This window comes from Porites lutea, chromosome 3 (assembly GCF_958299795.1).
Source record: "Porites lutea chromosome 3, jaPorLute2.1, whole genome shotgun sequence".
Taxonomy (NCBI): Eukaryota; Metazoa; Cnidaria; class Anthozoa; order Scleractinia; family Poritidae; genus Porites; species Porites lutea.
In genome coordinates this window covers 33,404,855-33,430,210 of record NC_133203.1, presented here as the reverse complement: position 1 = coordinate 33,430,210, position 25,356 = coordinate 33,404,855, and the positions used below count along the sequence as shown (strand labels likewise).

The window sequence follows — 25,356 nt, the reverse complement described above, 5'->3', positions numbered from 1 at the left end:
TTCGGTTATTTTACGGCAATATCGTTATATCGGGAGTCTCGATATAACGATACCTCGATATAGCGATCTAATTCCGCTGCTCCCTTGGCATATCGTTATATCGGGGTTCCACTGTATTGATAATATGCGTGTTTTCTTCAAGGGTTCCCGGAAATTCTGCAGCCGTAACCGCTTTACAAGAGGAGCTTAACTGTAGAGGAATAGAGAATGTTTGTTTAGATGAAGAGGTAATTGTACCTGGTTTTGTCTTTCTTAAAGTCTTTAGGGGGTTTACTTGATGGGGAGTGTCCCTGTTTTCGCTAAACCGTTCTACTTTACACACTGATCTTGAGCGGGCTAAACAGGCTTATCTTGGCTGCTCGGGAAGTCATTCAGAATAAAGGATTCACTTCTTGCCTGCTCTCGGGTTCAAATCGATGATAGAAATGTTATTATTATGTAACTGGAAATGCTTTTGCAACAGCGCGGGTTCTCGTTGGTTACTTCGAGGTCACTTGATATCTAACAATAAAACTGTTTCCCGCCCAAATCTCTGAGCGGGCAAGATTGCAAAAAGTATGACGTCAGTGGGTTGCACTGTTACCCGCGATTGCTGACCTACGACCGCCGTTTACAGCGTGGTTTAACGAATTTCCAGCTTTCATTGAGTGCTAATATTCATATTTTTTCATTTGTAGAAGTGGAATGATGTAAACAACATAACCAGTCTTGTGAAATTGTTCTTACGCAAGTTACCAGAAGGTCTCGTGACAGCAGGTAACGATCGTTCCTACTAAGGTCTGATAAGATTTAGCCAAGGCTAAAAGCGATGCTCTCGTGAAAATTTGGAAATTGATCTTTTCGTTATTGAGCTATTTTGAAAAAATAGCTCATATGCCAGTGGTGTGAGCGTATGTATCTTTGTGGCTTTGTAACTTTGTATGTTCGGATGTTTGTTGCAAGAGCCAATAAGGTTGAAGGTACTATTAGTTGATGCTTAGGAACCAATGAGATCTTGGCATCTATTTAAACATGGCATTGGTAAAGGTCGAACAAGGGCACTTTGAGACCGCCATCTTGATCCTTCACAATTTTTTTCGTCTTTTATTACGGGTACAGGTGTTTGGAAGCATTACATAAAATATCTTCATGATTCAAACGCTGTGAACAGTGATGCAGCTGTTTAAGGGTTCATATTTAAGTGTGGATGCTGCTTCGAGGCATTTCTGACCTAATTCGGCTATCGGTACAACGCACGTCAGTATGAGTTCTGTTTCACCTGCTACAACTAGGTAGAGTATAAAAGATCATATATTTTCTAATCTTTTCCAGTGAAGCAATAATTGACATTTAGATATAGACTTTAATTCGAAAGTATGCGCCCTATTAAATGTGGTTTTAGAAGTTTAAAAGGCAGCCTATTTTTTTGAAAGCTGTATCGATTATTGTTAATCCTGTAAACAAGCTTTAAAAATATTATTCTCTCGCTTACAAAGTTCAACCGACCTTTTTCGTTCTATTCAGTAAAGATGCATAACTTCAGTAGAAACAGTAGCGTTAGGGAATAAAATTGGAAGAAGCTAGTTGACACAATAATTAGATACTGTTATATTGAGTGGAGCAACATGATATAAGTAGAAATATATTTCAGCAGTTTGATAATTTTCTTGGAAGTTAATAAATGTTAAGCTATCAACCTTGACGTTGCATAAACATAATTTATTGCAGATGTTGTAATAAAGCCGAGGTGATTTCTTAAAATCGTTTGAGAAAATTTTGTAGTAAAACCATTTGCCTTTTTTTTTTTTACGTACGAATTGTGAAAGGGCCAAAGACCAACATCTTCACATGCAAATTGTGTGCATGAGTTATTTTTATAATTCTGTTTACTAGATTACTGTATGATAACTCGAATTCCCTCACGTACGAACCACGAAAGGGGGCAAAGTCCAACACTTTCACGTGCCAACTGTGTGACTGTACATCTCATGCAGATTGGCTTTTCACAATAATAATAGTAACTTGCACGTATGAAGACCTGTTTCGTTTTGTAACCAATGCCTTAAAAAAGGCTCTTGTCTTTTAAGACGTAATGGCTTTTAAAACATGACGAAATAAGTTGTCGGAGTTAAAGACTGTTTCACAAATGTTAATAAATGTTAGGTTATCAACCTTGACGTTGCATGAAACATAATTTAATTGCAGATGTTATGATGAAGCCGAGGTGATTTCTTAAAATCGTTTGAGAAAATTTTGTAGTAAACAATTTGCCTTTTTTTACGTGGGAATTGTAAAAGGGCCAAAGACCAACATCTTCACGCGCAAATTGTGTGCGTGAGTTATTTTTATAAATCTGTTTACTAGTTTACTGAATGATAACTCGAATTCCCTCACGTACGAACCACGAAAGGGGGCAAATTCCAACACTTTCACGTGCCAGCTGTGTGACTGTACATCTCATGCAGATTGGCTTTTCACAATGATAAATAGTAACTTGGACGTATGAAGACCTGTCTCGTTTTGTAACCAATGCCTTAAAAAAGGCTCTTGTCTTTTGAGAAGCAATAGCTTTTAAAACATAAAGAAATAATTTGTCGGAGTTAAAGACTGCTTCACTGAGTAGAATCGCACGTGCAAACCTCGTGAATTATGATGATGCAACCATCTACCACAATGATAAAAATCCTGGTATTTCGTAACTATTCAGTATTCGAAGAGTCACATTTTGGCTTAAGAAACTCCGAGGAAACCTTAGAGTTTTCCTTCTAATCAACGTTTGGTGAGTAGAAATTTATTTCACTTTAACGATTTGTTTAACTTGCATGATGTAACAGGGAAAGACAGAGGAAAGTGAATATATAGCTTGAGGATCGACTCAGCTGAGCGTTTCGCGTTTTCATTTATGTACCGCAATACGCAATTTCGCATGAAAACCCAATCTACATTTAGGATGAAAGAGGTAGATTCATCACTCTTGGTAAGGTTACACCGAAGCATTAAAGTTACACTGAAGCATTCAAAATAGCTCACGCACGTTTAACGTGCCTATGTTTAAAAAATAGGCAAACGGAATTCTTCCCGAAAAAATTGACCTGAGCCTGGGATCAACTGAAACAAACAATATCAGCGGCAAGCGGATAACTTTAAAACACTTCAGTTGAGTAAGTTGTACACCCGAGCCCGTGATACATGTAACACTGATCAGCGGATACCATATTTTGACAGTTGTCAATTGACCATAACATGGATGTCCAATGTCAAGTTAAACACAGATTGTATATGATTTGGACTCGTAGCTAGTGTGACACGTTGTACACCCGAGCCCGTGATACATGTAACACTGATCAGCGGATACCATATTTTGACAGTTGTCAATTGACCATAGCATGGATGTCCAGTGTAACAGGGGTCTTTTTTGCATGAGCATGCGCGACCGCTGACTTGTCAAAGAGCACAACAAAGAGCACGCGACCAGTGACAGCGACCGCGCTGCATAGTCATAGGAAGCCAAATGCAGGGGCGGATCTAGGGGGAGGGTGCAGGGGGTGCGCACCCCTCCCTGAGATGACCTGCGGTTTTCTAATACATTGGTATTCTGCAAAAAAAAAAAAGAACTATGTGGTTTATTGGTGTTGAAGTAGAGCAAGAGACGAGTGTACCCCCTCCTAAAAAAAATCCTAGATCCGCCCCTGAAATTGTTCACTTTGAAAGCTTGCTTGAGATTGAAATGGTAGCAGGAACTTAGGAAAAACCTTCGTTGTACAAAATAAGTAAAGATCTGTTGATTTAAAGTGGAGACTAGTGCGCTGAACGAGGTGAAAGAGCAAGTTTCTCAAGGATATCTGAAACGAACATGGCTACTTGTTGTTGTTTGGCGCTCGACTCATGTCTTGATTCCCCTTTAAGAACCGCAAAGTTTGGCATAGAATGCACTGCTGATGCGTAGCTATTGAGCAAAATGTTCTTTATTTAGTGTTTGTCTATAAATCGGATGTAAATCAGTTTCTCGATGCCGTAGAGGATTTCTGTCAATAATTTGTTAATAGCTGATTTAGCCATATTTCGGGAGTGGATTAATAACGATCAGCGGGCGACTACCACGCCGTTTTCAGTTGGAATAGAAAGTTTTTGCCTTAAGTATTTTAGCGATACAAAGTTTGTTTATAGGAAAATTGTAGAACTTCTTGTTTTTGCGTGGACTAACATTGTAACGCATCTTTTACAGGAATTTGCTTTTAGCCAGAACTTAAATGTTCTAATGATTTTTAACTTTTGGTCGGCATCACATGTTTACTGTACTTCTTAGGAAACCTAACCGTTTGTTTCATCAAAATCGGTCACAAGATTGGACTTTAATTTCGGTCCTATTGAATGCAATTTTGACTGTGTCTCATTGATATTCATTTTTTTATTGTTCGAGACATACAGTGACTACCACCAACATGTCACCAGGTGACTAATCTACGTCTCGTGTGCTCTTAATTTTGTAGCTTTAAAGTGCTGGGAAAATTGTAGAACATATATTAATTCACTGCTGAAATGAAAATCGGCTTTCACGCACTACGAACCCACGCGCTGAAATTTGCTATGTTTTTTCCTTTCCCATTTCAAAACAAAGAAAATCGAAAGTGTTTACTTGCATCAACAAGCGTTTCTGCACTTTGATTAGACTTTGATGAGGTCAGCGCAATCCTCCAGGTACTACATAAACGCGCGCTGTTGTCCAGGTCAAGTGGGGAGATGAAATTTGATAGTAGCTCGTGTATGTTAAAGCCGGTCTACTTCGCTTTTGTTAAGACCATGTTAGAGTTTTTTTTGCAAACTACACATTTTGTAAAATCACGAGCACATTCGCCAAGACCAACGAGCAAAATAATCGCCATGATTGCTTTGAGACGCGCCATTTTGATGAGGGCAAACCCTGTGGTGATCCTCCATGCACATCGCTTGTTCAGCGGTCGCGCATGCTCATTCAAAAAAGACCCCTGTTGTCCAATGTCAAGTTAAACACAGATTGTATATGATTTGGACTCATAGCTAGTGTGACACGTTCGCTAACATGGAGCGTCGGACATACGAACGTGCGGACGATTTTGTCATTTCATGGATGCATAGATGATAAAATTTTATTTTCCATGGTGCTCCGCTGCGCGCAAAAAATGGACTATAGGCCACTTCCGAGTTCCAAAAACCCTCACTTTCAAAGTGAAGCCAAGTACACAACATTTCTTGTGAAAATGAATTTTGTTTGCATGGGAATGAGAAATCCTTTCCACAACAAAGGCTGAGTACTTAACCTCGTTTTGATACAGAGGCCTGGGGGAACTCAGAAGCGGCCTATTAAGCCCTTTAGGTCCCAAGAGTGACCAACATCAATTTTCTGCTAACAACATCAGCAGATAACAAGAGTAGAGGTTACGATAATTACTAATGTGATTACCAAAGGGTGAATACTTTGATCTTAAACCAGATTCTCTTATCTGTTCTTAAAAGAAATGTATGGACATTTGTGTGGAGAATTTGTATGTGGATCTTGGGGCTTAGAGGGTTAATCTTGTCCCAGGGGGCCGCGGTACCCTTGTAAAAGTCCTTGGGTTCCCGTTGCCCGCGTGGTGGACAAAGTCACGCGACCTCTTGGTTTACAAATTCAATAAACATGTTTTGCAGCGAATTGACATAAAAGGCACCATATTTAGGTTGGCACAAAACAAGTAGCTATCTGATCATTCCATTGGTTAACTATACGTTTTATTCTTACATTTGTGACATTGATTTTCCCACCCAGCTGGTATAGTGCAATAAACAGAATTGCATCGATCACCGAAACGTTTTGTTCAGTAGCTTTCATTTGAATGGACAAGCGTAGGTTTTCGTTCACAGTCATCTACGTGGTAGAATAAGCTAGGAGTTAGCCTTTTCTCAGACCTTCTATTTTTACTGTGCTGTTCGTAGAAACTTCGTACACTATGGTGTGTCCAAAGAGACTGGACTGAGTAAGGTTTGAGTCTCAATAGGGCCATTTATACGAGGAAAAATAAGACGCGTCTTACATAAGGCTCGTCTTAAATAAGACGCGAACTGTACTATTTATACGAGCATGTCTTACCTAAGACGAGAACAGTTCGTATAAATGGTTCGCGTCTTATTTCTGTTCTTGACTCATTTTCATGTAAGTGTTGCCCATGGCAACAGCAATTTAACATGGCGCGCCAAAAATTAAGGCGTGCGTACTATGCGTTCGCGTCTTTTGTAAGACGCGAACGTCATTTATACGAAGTTTTTCTCGTCGTAACTAAGACGCGTCTTATCTAAGAACAGGTGTTCAGGGCTGTTCTAAAATAATACGCGTCTTAGCTAAGTCGCGTCTTATTTTAGACGAAATGTGCCGTTCATACGGAAAGTTCGCGTCTTATTTTTCCTCGTATAAATGGCCTTAACATGGTCTTTTGTACATACACCATTCGTCTTTAGATCTGTATGACGCATTTATTGAATCAAACAAGAAGGAGGATGCTAGTGAACGAATGTGGTCAATTCGATCTGTTGTAAGTAACCATGTATATTCTTTCCTTGAATTTTAATAATTCAAGAATAATTTTTGAACCTGGCCATTTCATAGGGGGAAAAGGGGTTACCCTAGCGCTTTCACATTTCTTTTTGTACTTGACATGTTTACAAGGCGTTTGAAGTTTTCTTGGCGCTTTGGTAAACCTACTTGCCTTGCAAGTGCTCTTGGAAGGATAACTCGCCTAGCCACGGCAACTTTGCTCCTTCATGCCTGATCAGTCGTCATGAAAATTCGAGTGGAGCTGTCGAATTTTTTTTAGCAAAATCATCGTCATCTTTATCAAGTCGGTAAAGGCCGGTTAGCCGACACACCAGCTACAACAACTTAACACTTTTTAGTTTTGTCTGTGTTTTGTGAACATAGTTTCCCGTTAATTGGTGACCTTCAACGCTTTGTCACAGAGAGATCATCAAAATTGCTGTTCCTAAGGTGCAAATTTTAAACAAAACAGTAATTTAATTTCAGTGGTACGAGGATAGATGAGCTTTAATCAGGGTGATTTTGCAATTTTCTTTTTTTATTTCCAGCTCCAAGAGTTACCAGAACATAACTACGAAACTCTCAAGTTTCTTATGAATCACTTGAAGACAGTTTCAGATAACTGCGACAAGAACAAGGTATCTTTGTCTTTTGTTATGGATAGCCTGTGAAAACAGCCGACATTTCGCACCACTGGTGTCCCTGCGAAATGAGGACTGTGGACCGAGCGCAGAAGTTCCGTGCTGAAGACGTGTCGGTAGTGTTTCTAATTGGTTGAAAATTTGCTTCAGCGTTTGTAGTGTTGGCTGTTTTCTCAGGCTGTGCTATGGATGGTGAGAAATGTCATTCCACCTTCTTCAGTTTGTGAGATATTGGCGAGAATTTTCCTGGAGTTGAATTTTTTAGCTCCGGAAATCCAAGATCGGGAAAGAAAAAATATTGTGTCTTGTCTGTGTTTAGTGAGTGACTGTAAAGATGTAATGTTCGGAAAAGTGTGATGCACGCGAAAAGTTGCCGTGTCTGCGTTTTTTGACTTTCTCTTTGCCAGTCTCCTAGATCTCTCTCTGCTGGGCAAAACAAATATTAATAGCACATAAGCCACAACACAGTCTTGTGGTTCAACGAGACTATCAGAGTTTTAGTAATGCATGCAATCGTTGTCAAGCGCCGGAAGCTGGAAACATTTCACGGACTCCTGATTGGTAAGAAAATGGTCCTGGGTTTTGCAAGTCAAGTATATTGCTTGGCAATGCAAAACTTTAATAATTTCGAAATTGTTTGTTGATGCTCGTATTTGAACGCCTGTCGTTAACTGCCACGTCAGCAAACAGTACGTAAAAGAACAGTCGCGACTTAATAATTTCGAAATTTCAAAGTTGCCAAGCAATATACTTGACTTACAGAACCCAGCGCCACTTTCTCACTAATCAGGAGTCCGTGAAATGTTTCCAGTGTTTTGGGGGCGCTTTAGAAGGAGGCAGCGTGGACGAGTGGTTAGAGCGCCGGACTTGCAATTCGGAGGCCCCCGAGTTCAAGCCCCGCTCTGTCCGGTAGCTGGATTTGTTCACGGTATTCCCGAGTTCAAATCCTCGGCCATGCCTGTAAACAGTAGCCAGTTGGTTTGCCTCCGGCCAGTTGGGATACTTAACCCTTTTAAGTTCAATTTTGATTATTTGTTTCAGGTATTTCCTCGGCCCCACTAGCATTTATAGTGCTATAAATACTGCGGAGGGTAATTAACGGAATTATTATAAGCTGATTTTTGCAGCATTTCGTGAGAGCTGTCTCGCAACAAATTTAGAAGATAACTAAACTGTACAACATGTTCGGCGTTTTTGGTGTGGAGCAAGGGAACATATTAAAAAGTCTTATCTTCTCTTGTGTAGAGATGTTCCTTTCAACAGTGTATTTCTTGAATTACTTTTTGTCACGTTGTGTTTATTTTGATCCTCAGCTGGGTATATCTGATTTTTTCTTGCTTTGATCATATTAAGACGTTAATGACTTGCAAAATGTTTTTGTGTAGATGGAAGTACGTAACCTGGCCATCGTGTTTGGACCGACCGTTATTAGGACAGGAGATGACTCTATGATTGCTATGGTGAAGGATATGTCAGACCAGTGCCGCATAGTGGAGACTCTTATAACTGAGGTCTGTACGCTTTAACTGTTTTGCTGACCACAAATCCAATAGCATTCTCACAAACGCCCATTTTTTCACCCTATAAGTCTTCTGTGATCCGGTAGTCCTTCCATTTTCTTTGGGTGCCCGTCCGCTGAATCCAAAAAAGAAGTCTGTTTGCATGTTCTGAAAACCCTCTTAGTTTTTTGCAAAATGATGCCAAGTGTGGATCCATTCATTGGAAAATAGTCTTCTTTGGATTAAAATAGAGAGACTTCGCCGTTAACCGCGTTTTGAAGAGGGAAAATTGGAAAATTCACCGAATCATTACCGTAAATCCTCTGTTGAACCCCCTCCGTTCCAGGGGTGGAAAGTTATTAAGCCCCCCTCCCGTCTTCCTGATTCTTCAAAAGCCTAATTGAGATATGATAGACTGTATTTATTAAACACGATTGTGACACCCCTTTTTGACTGATCCGTTAAGGTATATTCACGTGTTGGAAGTTCGGATTTGTTTTAAATTAAATGGTGACGAGAGCAAGTAAAGAGTATTATCGGCATCGCAAAAACCGCGAATTGCAGAAACTTGTAACCTGTTCTAATACTTAATAAATTTTCTCCGTTTTACCTTCTATGTTGTTTCGTGATATTAATCTTTACGCGATGAATTTTTTCCTTTAGTATGAGTGGTTTTTCGAGGATGTAGAAGGTGACGGATGCTCTATCAAGGTATGTGTAAATACGTAAAACTCTACAGTGGTTGCTTTTTTCAATTAACCCTACAGTGACCAAAAACTTGTTCGGTTACTTGAAATGGATTGGGCCAGAGTGTAGGAGGTCATCTAAAAATTCTAAGAAATTAGAACATTTTCTTTTTACTTTGTCAATTGTCATTTGCTCTGGGGAGGGCGGGGGGAGGTAACGTAGCTCGTCTTGGCGATATGGTCGCTAGAAAAAACTTTACTCGCCATTGTTTTAGCAGTTGCGTCCGCCAACTTGAGGATTGCATGGTGTCGCAAAGTTGGCGCGAAAATGTTTCATTCTTATGTAGGAGTCAAATAATGTTTCCCCTCTGTCTCCACGTTCTATTTCCTGTGCGTTTTTTGCCCTGTTTTGGCCATTGCATAAAGAGACTTAAATCATTATACACTAACGGGTCCCACTTGTGAGCCTGGGTGTCCTGTGTAGAAATCATGAAAATCGATAAATTACAAGTGCAGACTGTGGTGTAAGTGACATTGCAAACTAAAGCTAGAAACTAGAAACATTTAAACACTGTGAGAGTTGTGTGACGTATCGCGTTACATTATAATTCGTTGTATTGTATATGTAGTGTGATTTGACTTTATTGTATGAGCCTGCAATCCTCGTGGTTGCAGTTTGCCGCCATGTTTGTGTAGTAAGAGATTTGGTGATTAAAGCCTAATATTCTCCAGGCAAACGTCTTCCTTTGTTCACAGCACAGACGACATGCAAATAGCGAAGCTAATCGAGGCCGGTAGTATGGGGACGTATCACTTACAATTAAATTAAATCCGAAAATAGTCTTTGGTTAAAAAACACAAAGATTATATTTATTCTTTCTTTATTTCTAACTTTCAGTCAGTGCCCTCCAGCCTGGAATGTACACAAGACCAAATCCTTTCCCAAAACGTACTCAGCTCCCTTGGGCAACTTGCTGTGAATTTTGGTGAGCAAGAATTGCAGTTTTTTGTTACTGATTAACTTCTCAACAGAATTGTAAACAATTTGCAGTAAAACTTTCTCACTGTCTCAGTCATGGGTGGTGGTCACGTAACATTTTTCACGTGTTCTCTAGAGATAATCACGTGACAAAATGTGATTGGTAGATGTTTTTTTTTTTGTTAACCAGATAGGGTGGCAATGTTTATGTCATGGTTTTTTGAATGCGGATGTTGATGAATCAACTGTGTTGGAGTTAATACAAAATTCTAATATGGACTATGATCATCAGATAAATACTGACAGCCTGTGTTACAGTGTTATAATACTGTGTTCATATTCATGGGTTTTTTTCTTTCTTTTTGTGTGTTAGGAGATGACGGGACGTACAAACCTAAGGTAAGAGACCTGGTCACCAGAGACCTTCTTTTTAGAGGTAGTTTCCGACGTTAAGCTTTAGCCAGTCTCTTGACATCCCTAACTTGTACCGGCTCACTTTTTTCGTCTTTATTTCCACAGTCGAGTGGGATTTCACTCCACATCCCCAAGTTTCGCAGCGGCAAGAGCTCCAAGTCTGACTCGGGACAAGGCAGTTCGTCCGATGGCCCACTGTCTGATTCCCAGGGATCTGAGAGCTCACCGCCGACCGAGAGGGCCCCTATGCTAAGGAGCCTGTCGGGGGAAGGGTCAAGGTCAAATTCGCCCACATTAGAAAGATCTTCAAAGTTTGGAGCCAAAAGAGTTGCTGAAACTTCCTTATCGGCGGTACATGTTGTGATAGATTCAACTGATGCAGAGTTTAGAACAAAGGGTGCTGGATCTTTAAAGGCGTACTCGTATTCGCACCCGCCGCCTCCGTCTTATCGTCGTGTAAACCCGCAAAAAAGGCCTACCAGTCCAGGGACCCCTGATCAGCCTTTTTTACCTTTGGAGGTGAGTTTCTCACTGGGCACCCAAGAATTGGAGGTTAAAAAGTCGCCCGACGAGCCCCCGAGCGATACGGACAATCCCTTTAAGCCGAGCTTCTCCTCGTTCAGTGAGGAGACACGTCGGAGGCTTCTGAAGCTGAACCTTCAAAAGAAGGCAGCGGAAAAGCGGCGTCAGAGTGAAGGGGAGAGAGAGGCTTCTTCACCGTTGGTCGAGAGGAACGATGAAGTGATAAGAGATGGAGGGCGTGATTTTCATCGGAAGCTTTCTGACCAGGAGAATGTGGAAACAAGCAGCAGTAGTACTAGCCGTAGTAGCAGCGCGCATAGTAGTAAGAATCCATCGTTAGATTCCCTTCCAGTCGCCCCTCAGACAGAGAAATTACCAGGCGGACCAGTTCATGGAGAGCCATCGCGAGTTAGCGGTAGCTTTAAAACAAGTGACTCTTATCAAGATGCTAGATCGAGATCGAACGAGACTATAGTTGCTGTGGTTAAAGGAAGAGGCGTTGTCTCCGGCACCATTCGACAATTTGAACCAGCATGGAGACCTTCTAGCCTGGATCTTCGGGCAAAACGGGAAAGCACTGAGGACGTTCGTTTGGCCAGACGTTCGATGGGCTCTGAGGAGAGCAGTGATACTTCAAGCGATGAAGGAGACGAGTGTGCCATCAGCATGTCAAAGACATTTGATGAAAAGTTGAGGATCTTGTTGGATCTTGAGAACCCTTTCGAGAACAAAAGATCAGGGACGGATGCTCACAATGATGACGAGAAGTCGTCTGTCAGAAGTGAACCTCAGAGAAAACCAGTTTTGAGTCAAGAAGAGGTGGCTCAGCGCCGAGCATCAGACGAGCCTGTTGGAAGGGTCTACAAGATCGTTGGAATGATCCCCTCGTCAGATTCGTATGGTGCACCCGCTGCGACGTCTAATGCTGGAAATGTTTCTCGGGAGTTAAATCGCACCGAGAAGCCTGACACGGAACTGAGGTCGAGCAATATAGTAGAAATAAATACTAGTAAATATTTCACATTAACTCCCTCCAGAGAAGATCGTGCCAGTTCATCTCAACCGGTATCGTATGTTAAGAGAGTTTCCAAAGACGAAACGCCGGAGTCGTCAGTGGGAGCCCTGAGGCAAAGGTTCGAGAGCGGCCCCAGGCGTGCAAGTGATACACCGGTCCGGACATCACCGCAGGGAAATCAAGGGAATCGTAACAAAGACAGGGATTCTGCTCCGCCGTCTGTAACAAAGAAAATCGGGTCATTGCGAACGACTACTCCCGTGTCACTGAAGGAATTTAATAGGAAAAGTGCACCAAGTCCCGGCAGGCAATCTTTGGAACAACGAGGGAGTGTGCAGAGACCAGCTGACAGTCGAACAACGACTCCCAGAAATATCCGCCTTGAGTCTAGCCCTGCAAAACACTCGTCTACCACGTCGCCACGTTACAGTCCTGGAAGAAACGATGCTGGTGATGAGAGAAATGTGCGATCGAGGTTGAACACAAGTGCGGGGCCGGGCGAGCGGTCCAACCGTCCGCCACCGTACCCGGACAGGGGTTTTGTTGCTCCAAGAGTTATGAATCGAGAATATGGTGCAAAGTCCAAACTCTTATCCCATAAAGATTCAGCCAAGGAGCTGCTTCCTTCGAAGACAAGGATACCACCCAGGGACACCGCGGGATCGCAAACAACGCATAAGCTGGAAAAGGATGCGCAGCACATAGCCAAGCTGCTGGAAGAAATGCACAGTGAGAGACACCTTCACCTGTCTCGTCAGCAGTCTGACATATCAGGACAGGCGCAGAAGGCCGCGGCACAGCGAGCTGCCATGCGCAGGCGCAGAAGATCTTTGGGTGACGACAATGATGCTGATCCGGCGTCTCCGAGGTCAAACTCGCCCCAGGAAGGCAGCAGACACGCATCGCTTGAAGTACCGCACCCATCATATCGTGCGCGGCCTAACAACAAAGAGGCGACCTTTACACGCGGTCCGCCGCGTGGTAACCCTGTGCGGAGTGGATTTCACACATTCGCAAGATGACACCGTTAATAGCAATGACTGCTCGGAGTAGCAGTTGTTTCTCCTCTCTCTATGCCTTTGGTACTCTCCAGCCCAACTTGCGAATAAGGCGAACGATAAGGTATTCTTGTTTGCGTGCGGTAGAAGTTGGATAAGGTTGCCAACTATTTTTCCGAAAGTTATAATTATAAGTAAACTTTTTGGGTTATTTCCCACCAAATGGAAATATGAACGATTCGAAATGTGCTGCCACCATTTTATTAAGTGCCCTAAATATACCTTTGCATTCCTTTCGTGACGCAAGTCACGCAAGTCAGGAATTGGGCCAAAATTTTAAATCTGTATTAACTTAAATTCCTTATGTAATACGAGCAGGGAGGACTGTTATTTTACCCTTTCTCTTACTTTTAATGTAGTTGCATTTTATATAACAGCAGGTTTAAATCAAATGCAACTTATATCTTTCCTAATCGTGTACAGTTTCTCTATTTGCTTTTGAAATATGTTATTATCGTAAGTAGAAAAGCACAAAGATTGAAGTTTCGCACAGATGCCATTATTGCATCACAATACGATATTCTAAAGTAAGTTATTGTTAATATATTTCCTTCGTTTGAGGAGAACGATGCTTTATTTGTAACCAGAAGTTCATGCTAGAGAATTTTTTTGTTCAATACATAAAGTTCTATATATATGTCCATGTCACGCAAACCCTCGAAATCTGGAAATTGTTGCATGTGTACATGATGTTATAACCGTGAGTTTGTGTATTACAAATCTATATGCTACTCATCTTAAATTTTTAAATGTTCATATATAAAAAACGTATTTTTTGTTATTATATACAGAAGAATTTTCTAAGTATCTCTTCCAATGCCATGGGGAAAAATAAGTGCAAAAATGTTCAAAATATGAGGCGAGTACGCCTTTCAGGTTTCTATATTTTTACAATGTTATTTTTATATCTTATCTGTGTAAAGTATTTTCTAAAAATGCATCTATACTTAAGCGAGCGCGCAACTTCGGATACTCTCTTACACAAAGAGAACTAAGTCTGACTCGTTCCCAGTTGTCTTATCGTCTCAAGAAAGGTGCGCGTGACTGGTAACCATTGCGCTGTCCTTATTAGGCAGTTGTCATGGTAGCAAGAGAACTGGGAGCAAATCAGAAGTAGCTTAGTCAGTAATTAGCCATACCTTAGTTGTCTCTAATGTCTTTTTCAAAACGAGGCTAAGTGCGAAGTCTTGAAAATGTCTTCATTGTTTTTTTAAACTTATTTTTTTGGAAGCTTTGTACTTGCCCTCATTCTGAAAGTGTGGGTTTTGGAACCTAGGAGTGGCCTGTGTTTGAGGTTTTTCATAAAAATATATTGGTTTGAATATGCTACGGAGCGAAGATTTCATTTCAGCGGAAACTGGGATTTCCTTTCCTATTTAATCCTAGTCATATTTGTATGTAGTCGTCTCTTAAGAAATACATCTACAGTGTTACAAGCCAGCAAGTGCATCCTTCATTGATAACTTTCATCTCGTCAAACTGCACCCTTAAGTTTCAGCCACCGTGACTGTGCTATGGGAAGATTCCTTTCCGTAGGAATAATATGAATTGTCACACGCATAAGATTTCTTCCCTGACTAGAAAACAACACTTTTCAGTGGTGTTCGTTTTTGATTGTCACACTTTAGGATTTCATTCAAAGACTAAGCAGTTGCCAAGTAAACTTTCGCTTAGAATTCTGGGACTGGGAACAGAGGAAAAATTGGCCAATAGCTGCCCTGCGCGTCCCCAGTAACGATTCCAGAAGTCTTTGCGAAAGCTGACTCCACCCAGTCTCCTGGCATCTTAATTGGCGAATAGATGAAGGCTACCTAACCACTTTTCGTTTACACACTTTAAGAAACAAAGGACCTTTTTTTATTCAAAGATTGAAAGAGTTAAAGACTCAGAGGTTGTTATTGTTCCCAGGAATGCGAGCTTCAGTGCGTCAAATGGATCCACAACCTGGCTCCCAGGGTTCTCTCTAAGTGGACTAGGAAAAAAATTGAATAGTTCCATTTCGCTGGGCAAAAGGTTCGCAGCTCTGGGCCGAGTTGTTTGAAGGACGATTAACGATAATCCAGGGTTGGTTTCTATGACAACTCATAACCTCTGTTCACCCTGTACGCCACAATATCCACGTACAAATTCTCCAGACTCGTGCCTCATCTCCATACATTGCTTTAATTATTATTATCTAAAGAGAATTAGATTTAAAAAACCGCAGTTAACCCTTGGTGATTATCTTGTTAGTTTTCGTAACCTTATAGGAGACAATTGTTACGAGAAAATTGATACTGTTCACTCTTAAGGTCTTGTTAAACGAGACGATTCGCAACGTCGACTTTTAGCGCAACACAGTGTTACAACGTTGTTGCGACATTGTTTCGAATGGTTACAATATTGTTCCAGCATTGCAACGCTGTGTTGCGCTAAAAATCGTCGTTGCGAATCGTCCCGTGTAAGATCGCCTTTAAAGGGTTAACTGGGCTTCGAACAACTCGGCCCCAAGTGACTAGAAGGTTTCTTGCAATTCTGCTTAGCTGAGCTTGAGTGCAGGTTCGGGTTCCGGCATTGATACAATGATATAATCACGGTTATACAGTTTAGTTTGCCGTGGTGAATAAAATCACATATATTTTTAAGTGTTGTTGAAGGATGTTTGTTGTTTATTTCGCGGTTGACAATCCCTGGAAGTTGCCCAAGTCGACTGAAATGCTCGCTCCTGGTTTCCCTGGGACAAATGTGATGAGAACGCCATGCATCAAGGGAAGTCCATTCACAACTCCTTCCCAGTATCACCTGCTTCCCTCAGCCTTACTAGTGATGCGGGCCAGCGGCAAAGCAACATGGCGGACATGGTATCTGACCCGAATAGCTAACCCTTCGTGACTGGTCCAGAAGGGAAACAGTTAAGTTTGCCGGGCAGGAACTTTCGTGACCCGATGTGTGACGTCCTCGAAAGGCGAATCTTTCCGGACAAGGACAACAAGCTGCAAAAATTTTACGATAGATTTCCTTGGGTCATAGTCAAACATGTGACTATCGGAGATAAGTCGGGCACATTATTAACAGACTATGAAGGCATTATTTAATGCAACACATGTAATTGCTGGGGATTTCATCGAGAGAACATCTAGTATGCCCGGAACGTGATATCGCAACAGCCCCGGGAAAATAGGGGAAGCGGGGGAGAGGGGATAGGACTCCAAAGTCGCTCATCGGAAAATCAGCATCTAACCCCGAAAGGAGGCGGGGGGGGGGGGGGGGGGGAATTAGGGTATACGTTAGGGGAAAACTGTACGGAGTATCTATACCCACCTTCAAGTATTCAACATCTAAACATTATTCCGCGTGGAAGGTGCGCTTAGCGTCACTCTGTCGATTAACACGTATTGCTTTCTCGGATGCAATATTCTAATCTTATTTGGCCCTAATACAAACAAACGAAAAGCTTCTCTTAATTGTAAAAATAGTTTACACACTTCCTTGATCGAGGCAAAAACACTTCCCAGCTCGAAATGGTACGGCACCACTTTACATTGTTGGATTTTGACCAAGTTAGTGCCGGCTTTGTACTGTCGGGAAGATCCCTTCATACACATCATGATCACAGATCTTTCTGTCACAGAGATGAAAAGTTCTCTCACCCACTTAATATTTCTGATCCTGGTTCCTCTTATTTTTCCTTTTTCTTTATTCTATTTTAATTTTTTTTTTATTAAATCGTGGTTGTTTGTTCCAGGAACAACGTAGACTGGAGCCTTGGCGGATATTTCTGAGACTACGTGCAGTCTCTTTACATCATAGTTTTTCTTTTAAAAGTAACCCAAAGCAAGCGAGCGGTGAAGCCGCGAGCCGCGATAAACCGTGGGCGTAAATCCGAGAAGAAAAAATAAGAAATCCCTTATTGCAACGTTGTTGTTTCAGGGGCGGATCCAGGATTTTTTTTAGGAGGGGGTGCACTATCTCTTGCTCTACTTCAACACCAATAAACCACATAGTGTTTTTTTTTTTGCAGAATACCAGTTGTATCAGAAAACCGCAGGTCATGTCGGGGGGGGGCGCACCCCCTGCACCCTCCCCCTAGATCCGCCCCTGGTTTGTAATCGCGCTAGCTGAGATGAGAATTAAGTGGATTTTAAGAGAAAAGGCGGACTGCAAGCAGTCTAAGAACAGAAGTCAGGAGCTAAGGAAACAGTTACTTTCAACACACTGTAAAACAGAAAGATCTGTTTTAGCCCTTAAAATAGGGCCGTTTCGGTGGGTTAAAATACAGTCCTACTTTTAAGTCTAATTTGCCTTCCTTAAAGAAGGACCAATACAGTCCAATTAGCTAGGGCTGATTTGGTCCCAGGGCTGCAAAGGGCCCTACCGTGGGCTGGAATAGCTTTTTGATTGAGCTTTTTTTGGCCTAAATTGTGCTCAAATGGCTCCAGGGTGGGTTGAATCAGACTTTGGCCTGCGGGGCTGAATTGACACTTTGGGGCTGAAACAGATCTTTTTAATTAATTTCCAGTACAGTTCACAGAAAAAAACCTAAAAATACCTTCCTACTGGAGACATGCGGCACCATGCGTTTCCGAATCCTTTTAGTAACCCTTCGAATCGCTACATGTCGTCGTTGTTTCAGCAAAAAAATGATAACACACAACATTTCAAGTAAAATGACGGTCATTTTTTTATCTTATATGTAAGAATTCATACCATTATAACATAACGATAATATACGAACCTTATCAATATCCCCATACATTTCCTCTAATTTCAAACATTACAACAATCACAGAATCTGTGGTGGCCTTGTGCTATTGATGCAGATAATCCTGTCTTTACTATAATGTTGATGGGAAATATCTTCCTCGATCCTTTTCGTTATCATTTTTGGCTGCTTTCACCGTTATTTTTCGGAAGGAAGGGCGCACTTGGTTTCCGTGGTTTTTGCAGTAGAGTTTAGAAATGTAAGATTCCAGGCCGTTTATGAATACATGGAAAATTAATGTGAACCAAAGCGTTTAAATGGAGTAGATCTCGCCATCTACCAAGTAAATAAGCTCCAGTGACATCTAAAAACGTCGATCATTCTTTAATATCTGAATGTTACCATTTATTACGAAAGGCTATTAAACACTGAGTTTCCGTTTTTGCCTTTCACCTCAGCTAGGAAGAGTGGTTCATGACGGAGTTTTATTGTTTCGGTAGTGCCCTATCTTGGGCGGTTTATGGAATTAAATCCCTCTCTCGCACGATTAAGTTTACCGAGAGATAGCTGAAGCAAAGCTATGAAAACTGATATCATGGACTCGTAGAAATGTTTATTTATTCAACTACTTACTACGTTACAGTCAAACCAAGTCAAGCGTACCCCCCAAGATTCTATTAATGAATTGATTATTTGAAAAATGAATCCGTTGGTCGTTCCCGTAACTGGTGTCTAATTCAAAGCGGCATTTCTGCATGCGTAATGAGCAGTGAATATTTTACGAGAACTTCTCTGTATTTGGTCAGATTGGAAGTCTTTGAATGGATTAAGCTTCTTAGAAGACATTTACATCAATTTCAGGGAAAATGGAGCTGGTAGAAATTTCATAACTGCCTCGCGTGTGAATTCACGGCTCATTACACATGCAAGAATGCAGAGATCACTCTGAAATCTACAACTAGCAACGGATTCAACTTTTGAATAATAAATTCATTAATGTATTCTTGGGGGGTACGCTTGACCTGGTTTGACTGTAAACCGACAGCATGGGTAATCTTTAAACCTTTGAGTCGCAAACATGTTAAATTTAGTAACAAAAAAATCCATGTTGTAGAACATTGAGGAAAAAAGGGTGAAATAGGAAAGTGCTAGTGAAGAGCAGGTTGCATTTGAACAGTCCCATTATTGGATTGCGCGCGCCCAAGGATTCAAAAGTCAAAGGACTCTTTCACTGACCCTCATTATTAACCTTGGCGTGAAGGGATAACTGTAGAGACGTAGTTTCCGCATTGAAATTAATGGAGTAATGTATACAAATTACACGTTTATGGATCTATCTTCCAAGAAAGAACTTTTTCGATTAAAAGTCTTGCGCTGGAGTGCTCAATAATCTAAAGGAGTTATCTTTCCCTTCGGCATGAGAAGAATTAACCACAATATAACCTTGAACTCATAGAATAAGAGTATGGTATACGGAAAGATCATTTCGAAAATAAATTCTCAGTCTCAGAGACAAAAGCCATCAAAGAATGTTAAGTGTACTATTATTAATAGTTACTGTACAGAGTGAACTAGTCATGAAGATATGTACTGTAGTGATAACGTGTTATCAGTGAGAAACGTTTTTCCTTTAATTTATTTATAACCCCTGCCCAATGTGAACTATTGTTTTTGGACTTTTAAATGCTGTGATTATAAAGAGAATTAAGGGATAGAAGCAGAGGATAAAAAAAGATGAAAAAAGATCAAAGACATGTGCGCAGCATGAATCGGAAATGTTTTTTTTCTCTTTTTCATAATCTATTATTAGGTTGCTTTTCCGTGTATCACGTGTGTATCCTTTGAAGTTTGAACCGGAGCAAAGCGTTAGTTTGGATTTGGGAAGGGGGAGGGGAGGGGAGGGCTGGACAAGGGTATAGTGTTCATGCTTTGTGTTAGGTCTATCTACACAGGAACAGTTGATTGCCAAGTCTCTTGTCTTTTCTATCTGAAGGATTTTTCATTGATTGTGGTCTCCTAAAGATACATCACCTTCCACAGGTTTGTCAATTTTATTTTCTTTATTTCAATTTAATTAAGTCATTACGTTTCGTGACCTGAAAGTCCGTTATGATGTAGTTCTATCAAGGCAGTGAATTGCGATGCCTCGGGTAGCGGCAAGAAAATCCGGTTCAAGCAACGTACGGTTTGATCCCATATTCTAGCCTGGTCCCTTCTAACCGTTTCAACGTAACATTAGAAGTCGTTTGTGGCCCTTTGTCAAAAAAGAGTGAGATTGATTCATGTACGATTGGCCCTTGTCGCTCCCAGATTCACTCATGGGGAGACGAATACACTCCTACCTTTTGAGGCTGTGAAAGAATTTTTATGTCTGACACTTCCACTGAATCCTATTCAGCAGTACTTTCGCACGGCCTATTTATTAGTATGTAGTTTGAATTTTTGATTCTGTGGATGAAATCCTATGGTGTTGCCATTTAAATGAAACTTCTTCAGCAGTACTTTAACGTAGTACTGTTTATTTATATGCGAGTTCTAACTTTTGAACCTGTGGGTGAAATCCCACGAATGAAAAGGAAAAAAACACCGACAATGAGGAAGTGAAATCCTGTGATGTGACCATTCTAGGAAACCACTCCGGCGCTCCAAGGTTGGCACGTACTACCAATCTACTCGAGAACTTATGACACGAAGTTTGGATTTTCATTTCGATAAATATTGATTTTAAGGGATTTTTAAAAGCACGGTGACAATCTTAAGAAATAAAAAAGTACTTTATTTATGAATACACAAGAAATTTCAACGTTTTTTCTAACCGTTTTGCAGTGCGTGTATGCACTTCAGAAACCATATTCCTTAAACTGTTAAAGAGCACCGTCCTGGGTACTTAGCACTTGGAGGGTTATAAGAGTTAGCGGAAGGGGTTTAGGAAAAGGGGAGTGGGGTCGGGGCGTGAGCTTCTTGGAAAAGTTTTTTTTTATATTAAATTATGTTATTATACTTACTGTTTCAGTAGTTTTAAGACCTTGCCAAACATTTTCCTTCTTCCTGTTTAAAACAATATACCCACCTCACTTAAAACCAAACGGGAAAGCCTTTGCCAGAAATTTTTAGACCTTAACAAACCAAAACATACAAGGCGAATATATTCAGCTAAGAAAGCAGAGTACCCATCTCAGGGTAATACGTGGTCTAATCTGATTACAAAATTCCTTTAGAAGTGTAAATGCTCTTTAAAACCAAAAGATTATAAATATTTCCGTCTGTATTGTACTAAGTAAACATCTCGCCGCTTTGCCTCGGTCTTCTTTAAAGCTGTAAACAGCATTCCAAGTTCATGATCATTGACAATTCTTTAGCGGTTTTAAAAACGCCATTTCAAATGCATCTGTTTTAAGTTCACTTTATATAAGCAATGGATCTTTAATCATATAATTGCCAACAGCACAGGCTATTGACAAACTGAGAGGCGTTTTCTTTTTCTCTGACTTAAACTGATTTAGAATTGAGTTTTGCGTGTGTTTACTGTCCTGTTTACTGTATCTTCAAGTTGAGAAGTAAGTCTGGAATTCAGGAAACAAGGAGATTGGAGAAGAAAGGGCAGCGAACATATCTTGTTAAATCGGACCTCGAAGCCCGATTGGTTGTTGAGGTTTAGTTTCTAGTTATAGTCAGGGTTATTTGTTTTTTCAAGTTACAAAAGTGATTATTAAAACCTTTCAAGTCCTCTGAGAGGCATTAGAATTAAGTAGAGTGATCACGGGTGGTCATAGTTTCAGTTACAATTAATTTTCAAGGTTAGAGAACTATGAGATATTTTCTATTTTAGGAAGCAAACTTTTGCCCCTCGGGGGGTGGGAGGGCTCCCGTATAAAAGTGACGGAGATGCTCGTCAGAAAATTCATATTAAACCCCCAAGGGAGACCAATGTGGGTGTGGCTCAAGCTTAAAGTGACCCGTAAGGGAGACCAATGTGGGTCAGGGTCAGGGCATTGCTTGTTAACTTTGTTATGTCCTGTGCACAGTACTAAGTGATAGTTGAATGGTCAAATATAGTGACTTTCCGTCCCAAAAACCCTAAGTGAGATTAAAGTCTTCAATTAAAACCCCAAAGCGAGACGTCTAGCATCCCCGCCACTATAAAATGAGAGTCCCCCCCTCCCCCCGAGTCTTTTGCTCTCCTTAAATATATAATCGGTGCCAGGAAATAAAACGCCTTACACTACTACATGAGAAATTTGTGCAATTTGATTGGCTTAAAGCAGTGTTATTTCAGCTTAATTTGAAATACCTACATGTGAAAATTACAAAACTTTTGCGGGTAGTAGTATAAACAAATAATAGCATGATTTGCACGTGATATTTGGCATAAATACCACTCGTGATATTTCAAAATTGTCTCAAAATTTCACTCGCCTGACCTGACGGCTCGTGAAATTGCGTATAACAATTTTGAAATATTACCCGAGGCATTTATGCCAAATATCACTACAAATCATGCTATAACCTACACAAATTTAACCATAATCCCTACTAGGTTTTGATGTCGTTAATTGTTCTTTTGTATTTAATACCGATAAGTTGAACTTGAGACCTCCCTTTTTTAAAAATCAACTTAGTATGAGCATAGTTAGTTTCATTTTACCGTTTCTTGTTGACCCATTTTCCAATGCCTTTGGCCACGCCCAGATCGGTCTCCTTTAGGGGTTTAATTCAAAATTTCCGACGAGCATCCCCACCCCTGTCATATGCAGAGTCCCCCCCCCCCCCCCCGGGGTGTCACTGTGGTGAGAGTTTTGTGGCCCTGGTTTGAGTCCCCGCGCGTCGACGCCACATCTGGGTTGAGTTTGTTATAGTTTTTCTCGCTCGCTCCGAGAGGTTTTTCTCCGGGTACTTCAGGATTTCCTTCTCCTCAAAAACCGACTCTCCCAACTTCCAACTCGATCTGGAATGCGCGAACACATTTTAAAGTCAGCTACGTGGGTAAAAAAATTACAAAATTCACAACTGAAAAAATGTTATACCAATTTTCACGTGCATGGCTATATCTAGCTGCGTTTGCGATATTTAGGTCCTATTTATGATATCTAAGCCCCTTCTACTGGTAATGCTTTGCAGTATTTAATGGAAAAAAGGCAGGCCTTTGAGAATGAAAAAACTTTTCACCACTGACTCGAAATCTTTATCACTGATTCAAATGCTTTGAAAGGTCCTTTGATTAGGGCTTACATTTTTGTGGCTTATTTGCAATTCAGTTTAAAGTGTACAGGTTTATCGCTTTCAGCGCCTTTTTAGATAAGTAAAAAATAATCCATGTTTAGAAGACAATAAGCGATTGTCGGCTGGAAAACGAAAATCATTCAGTGTTCGATCACGTCGATGTAAATTACTTATCTTTAGAATAATAAGACCTTAACTTGTGACAATGTCAAGTTAACAAGTAACAGACAACACGAAATTTCTGTTTTCCTTTTTTCCCCTTTTCCATTTGGCAAAGGGTACACATTTAAAAAACCAAAATAGGGCAGTGATAGGGGTTGATTGTTTAGGAAAAATGGCTGATAAACACAGGAAACCCAATTGCATTATTTACAGCTACCGGCTTTTATCCAACCTTTTATCGTTATCCTTCCCTAAGCCAACGGAGCTGGCTTAGAAGCCAAAAGCTGCCACTTGAGTGAGTCAGTGTCCATCTTGTAAATAGTCAGATTAATACTGTACCTTTTAAAGTCTAATAATAAAAAGCATTGTTTTCGACTAAGTCGCGTACACAAAGCCCGTGTCTGTTTGTTGCCAAACCCTTTGGTAACCTGGCCTTAGAAATTCACATAGATTCGCCTGAGCAAATCAGAATGTTAGAGAAAAATGTTTCAAGAGGAAAATTTAAAGAAAAAGATGAAAAGGAAAAGAACTGTTATAGGATTCCACGAAATGTTCGACCTTTTGGGGATATGCTTCCTCAAGAAAGAGTATAATATTATCTTTTGCAAAAGTCCAGAGTTGCTAGACCCCTTGCAATGCCCTCGCCGCCATTACCCTCCCTCCCTTAAAATTCCCCACCCCACCCCTCCTTTACGCCTGTTCATCAGGGTATTTGCTATGTTTTATTGCAATCAGACAATCACCTTTGTATCGATGTTTTACATAGTAAATGGTTTGACCAAAAGAGTCATGTCATAAATAAGTGGAGTACTGGATCCCAGTCCGGCAAGTGGAGTCAAAGTGAGAATCAAAGGGAAGACTGCAACTCTCGAGAGGTTGTAGAAACGTCATTCACTATCAGCAACAGTCATATTCAGGACTACGCTCACCCGGACGATCATATCTGACTTACGAGTTATACAGTTGCTTAGTGCGAGGCCTCCAAGTTTGGCTCTCAACCTCCCCTCCCTCCTGCCTCCTCAGTCTTCTAGATCCTTTTTGCATTAGATCAGCAAGAACGTAAATTTCTCTGTTTTTTATTCGCTAGAAAACATGACAACCGATGTTTCTTTTTGTGTGTGCATTGGAAGAGAGAAAAAATGTGTTCGTGAGAAACAGTGGAAAGTTTAATAAGTTTAATGGCCGCTATTTTATTTGATAACTTATCATGCCAATATCCAAACCAACCCTCCAGTAGTCATAGGCAAGAGCAGTCACGTGACTTAAAGAAGGTGCCAAGAATAGAAAATTGTTGGACTGAACAGGTTTTTTAAATCATTGTTACACATGCACGACGTACAGTTTGTAATATTAAAATATCGTGGGCGTTTTGCTCATGTTCATGATAAAAGCTTGCCAATGGATATTTTCGTCATATATGGACCTTAAATAAGTTCCTCGAGCAATTACTGATGAGTTCCGTTCGCTTGGATGGTGTACATTTGGTAACGATTTTCAGTCACCGTCATCATATTACAAAAAGTAAGACTACCTTGTATAACACAACAAACAGAACAACAGGAAAGTACTACTCAGTAGCTTTCATTTGAATGCCTCACACCACGGGATTTCAAAACTCAAAAGCTGGAACCACTTTGTACAGCAAAATAAACAGTATCACAGTAAAGTACTGCTCAGCTGCTTCCATTTGACTGGTCACACTCTACGATTTCATCCACAGACTCAAACGTAAGAACTACATGCAGCCGATCACACGTTTGACCAACCTTTTAAAACAGAATAACGGTGAAACAAGCATTACCACAGGAAGGTCACTGCTCAGTAGCTTTTTAATATTTAAATGCTCGCACTAGTATTTCATTCACCAGACGGTCAAAATTTGGACAGTTTGAACAACCCAGTTTACGTGTACGTTATAATAAAGTACAACAAACTGTACCAAAGGAAAGTACT

The 25,356-nt window shown here is 40.7% G+C and overlaps 1 protein-coding gene across 1 annotated transcript in view; it reads left to right on the top strand.

The window, feature by feature from the left end:
- Positions 1-14,648, top strand: part of LOC140930978 (rho GTPase-activating protein 21-B-like) — a 36,171-nt gene extending 21,523 nt beyond the window's left edge. The window contains exons 18-26 of the mRNA XM_073380723.1: positions 143-227; positions 678-756; positions 6,451-6,524; positions 7,075-7,164; positions 8,553-8,678; positions 9,330-9,377; positions 10,251-10,338; positions 10,705-10,730; positions 10,851-14,648. Coding sequence (XP_073236824.1) covers positions 143-227; positions 678-756; positions 6,451-6,524; positions 7,075-7,164; positions 8,553-8,678; positions 9,330-9,377; positions 10,251-10,338; positions 10,705-10,730; positions 10,851-13,304 — 3,070 coding nt within the window. The 3' untranslated portion in view covers positions 13,305-14,648. The remainder of the gene's footprint in view (positions 1-142; positions 228-677; positions 757-6,450; positions 6,525-7,074; positions 7,165-8,552; positions 8,679-9,329; positions 9,378-10,250; positions 10,339-10,704; positions 10,731-10,850) is intronic.
- Positions 14,649-25,356: the final 10,708 nt, after the last annotated feature.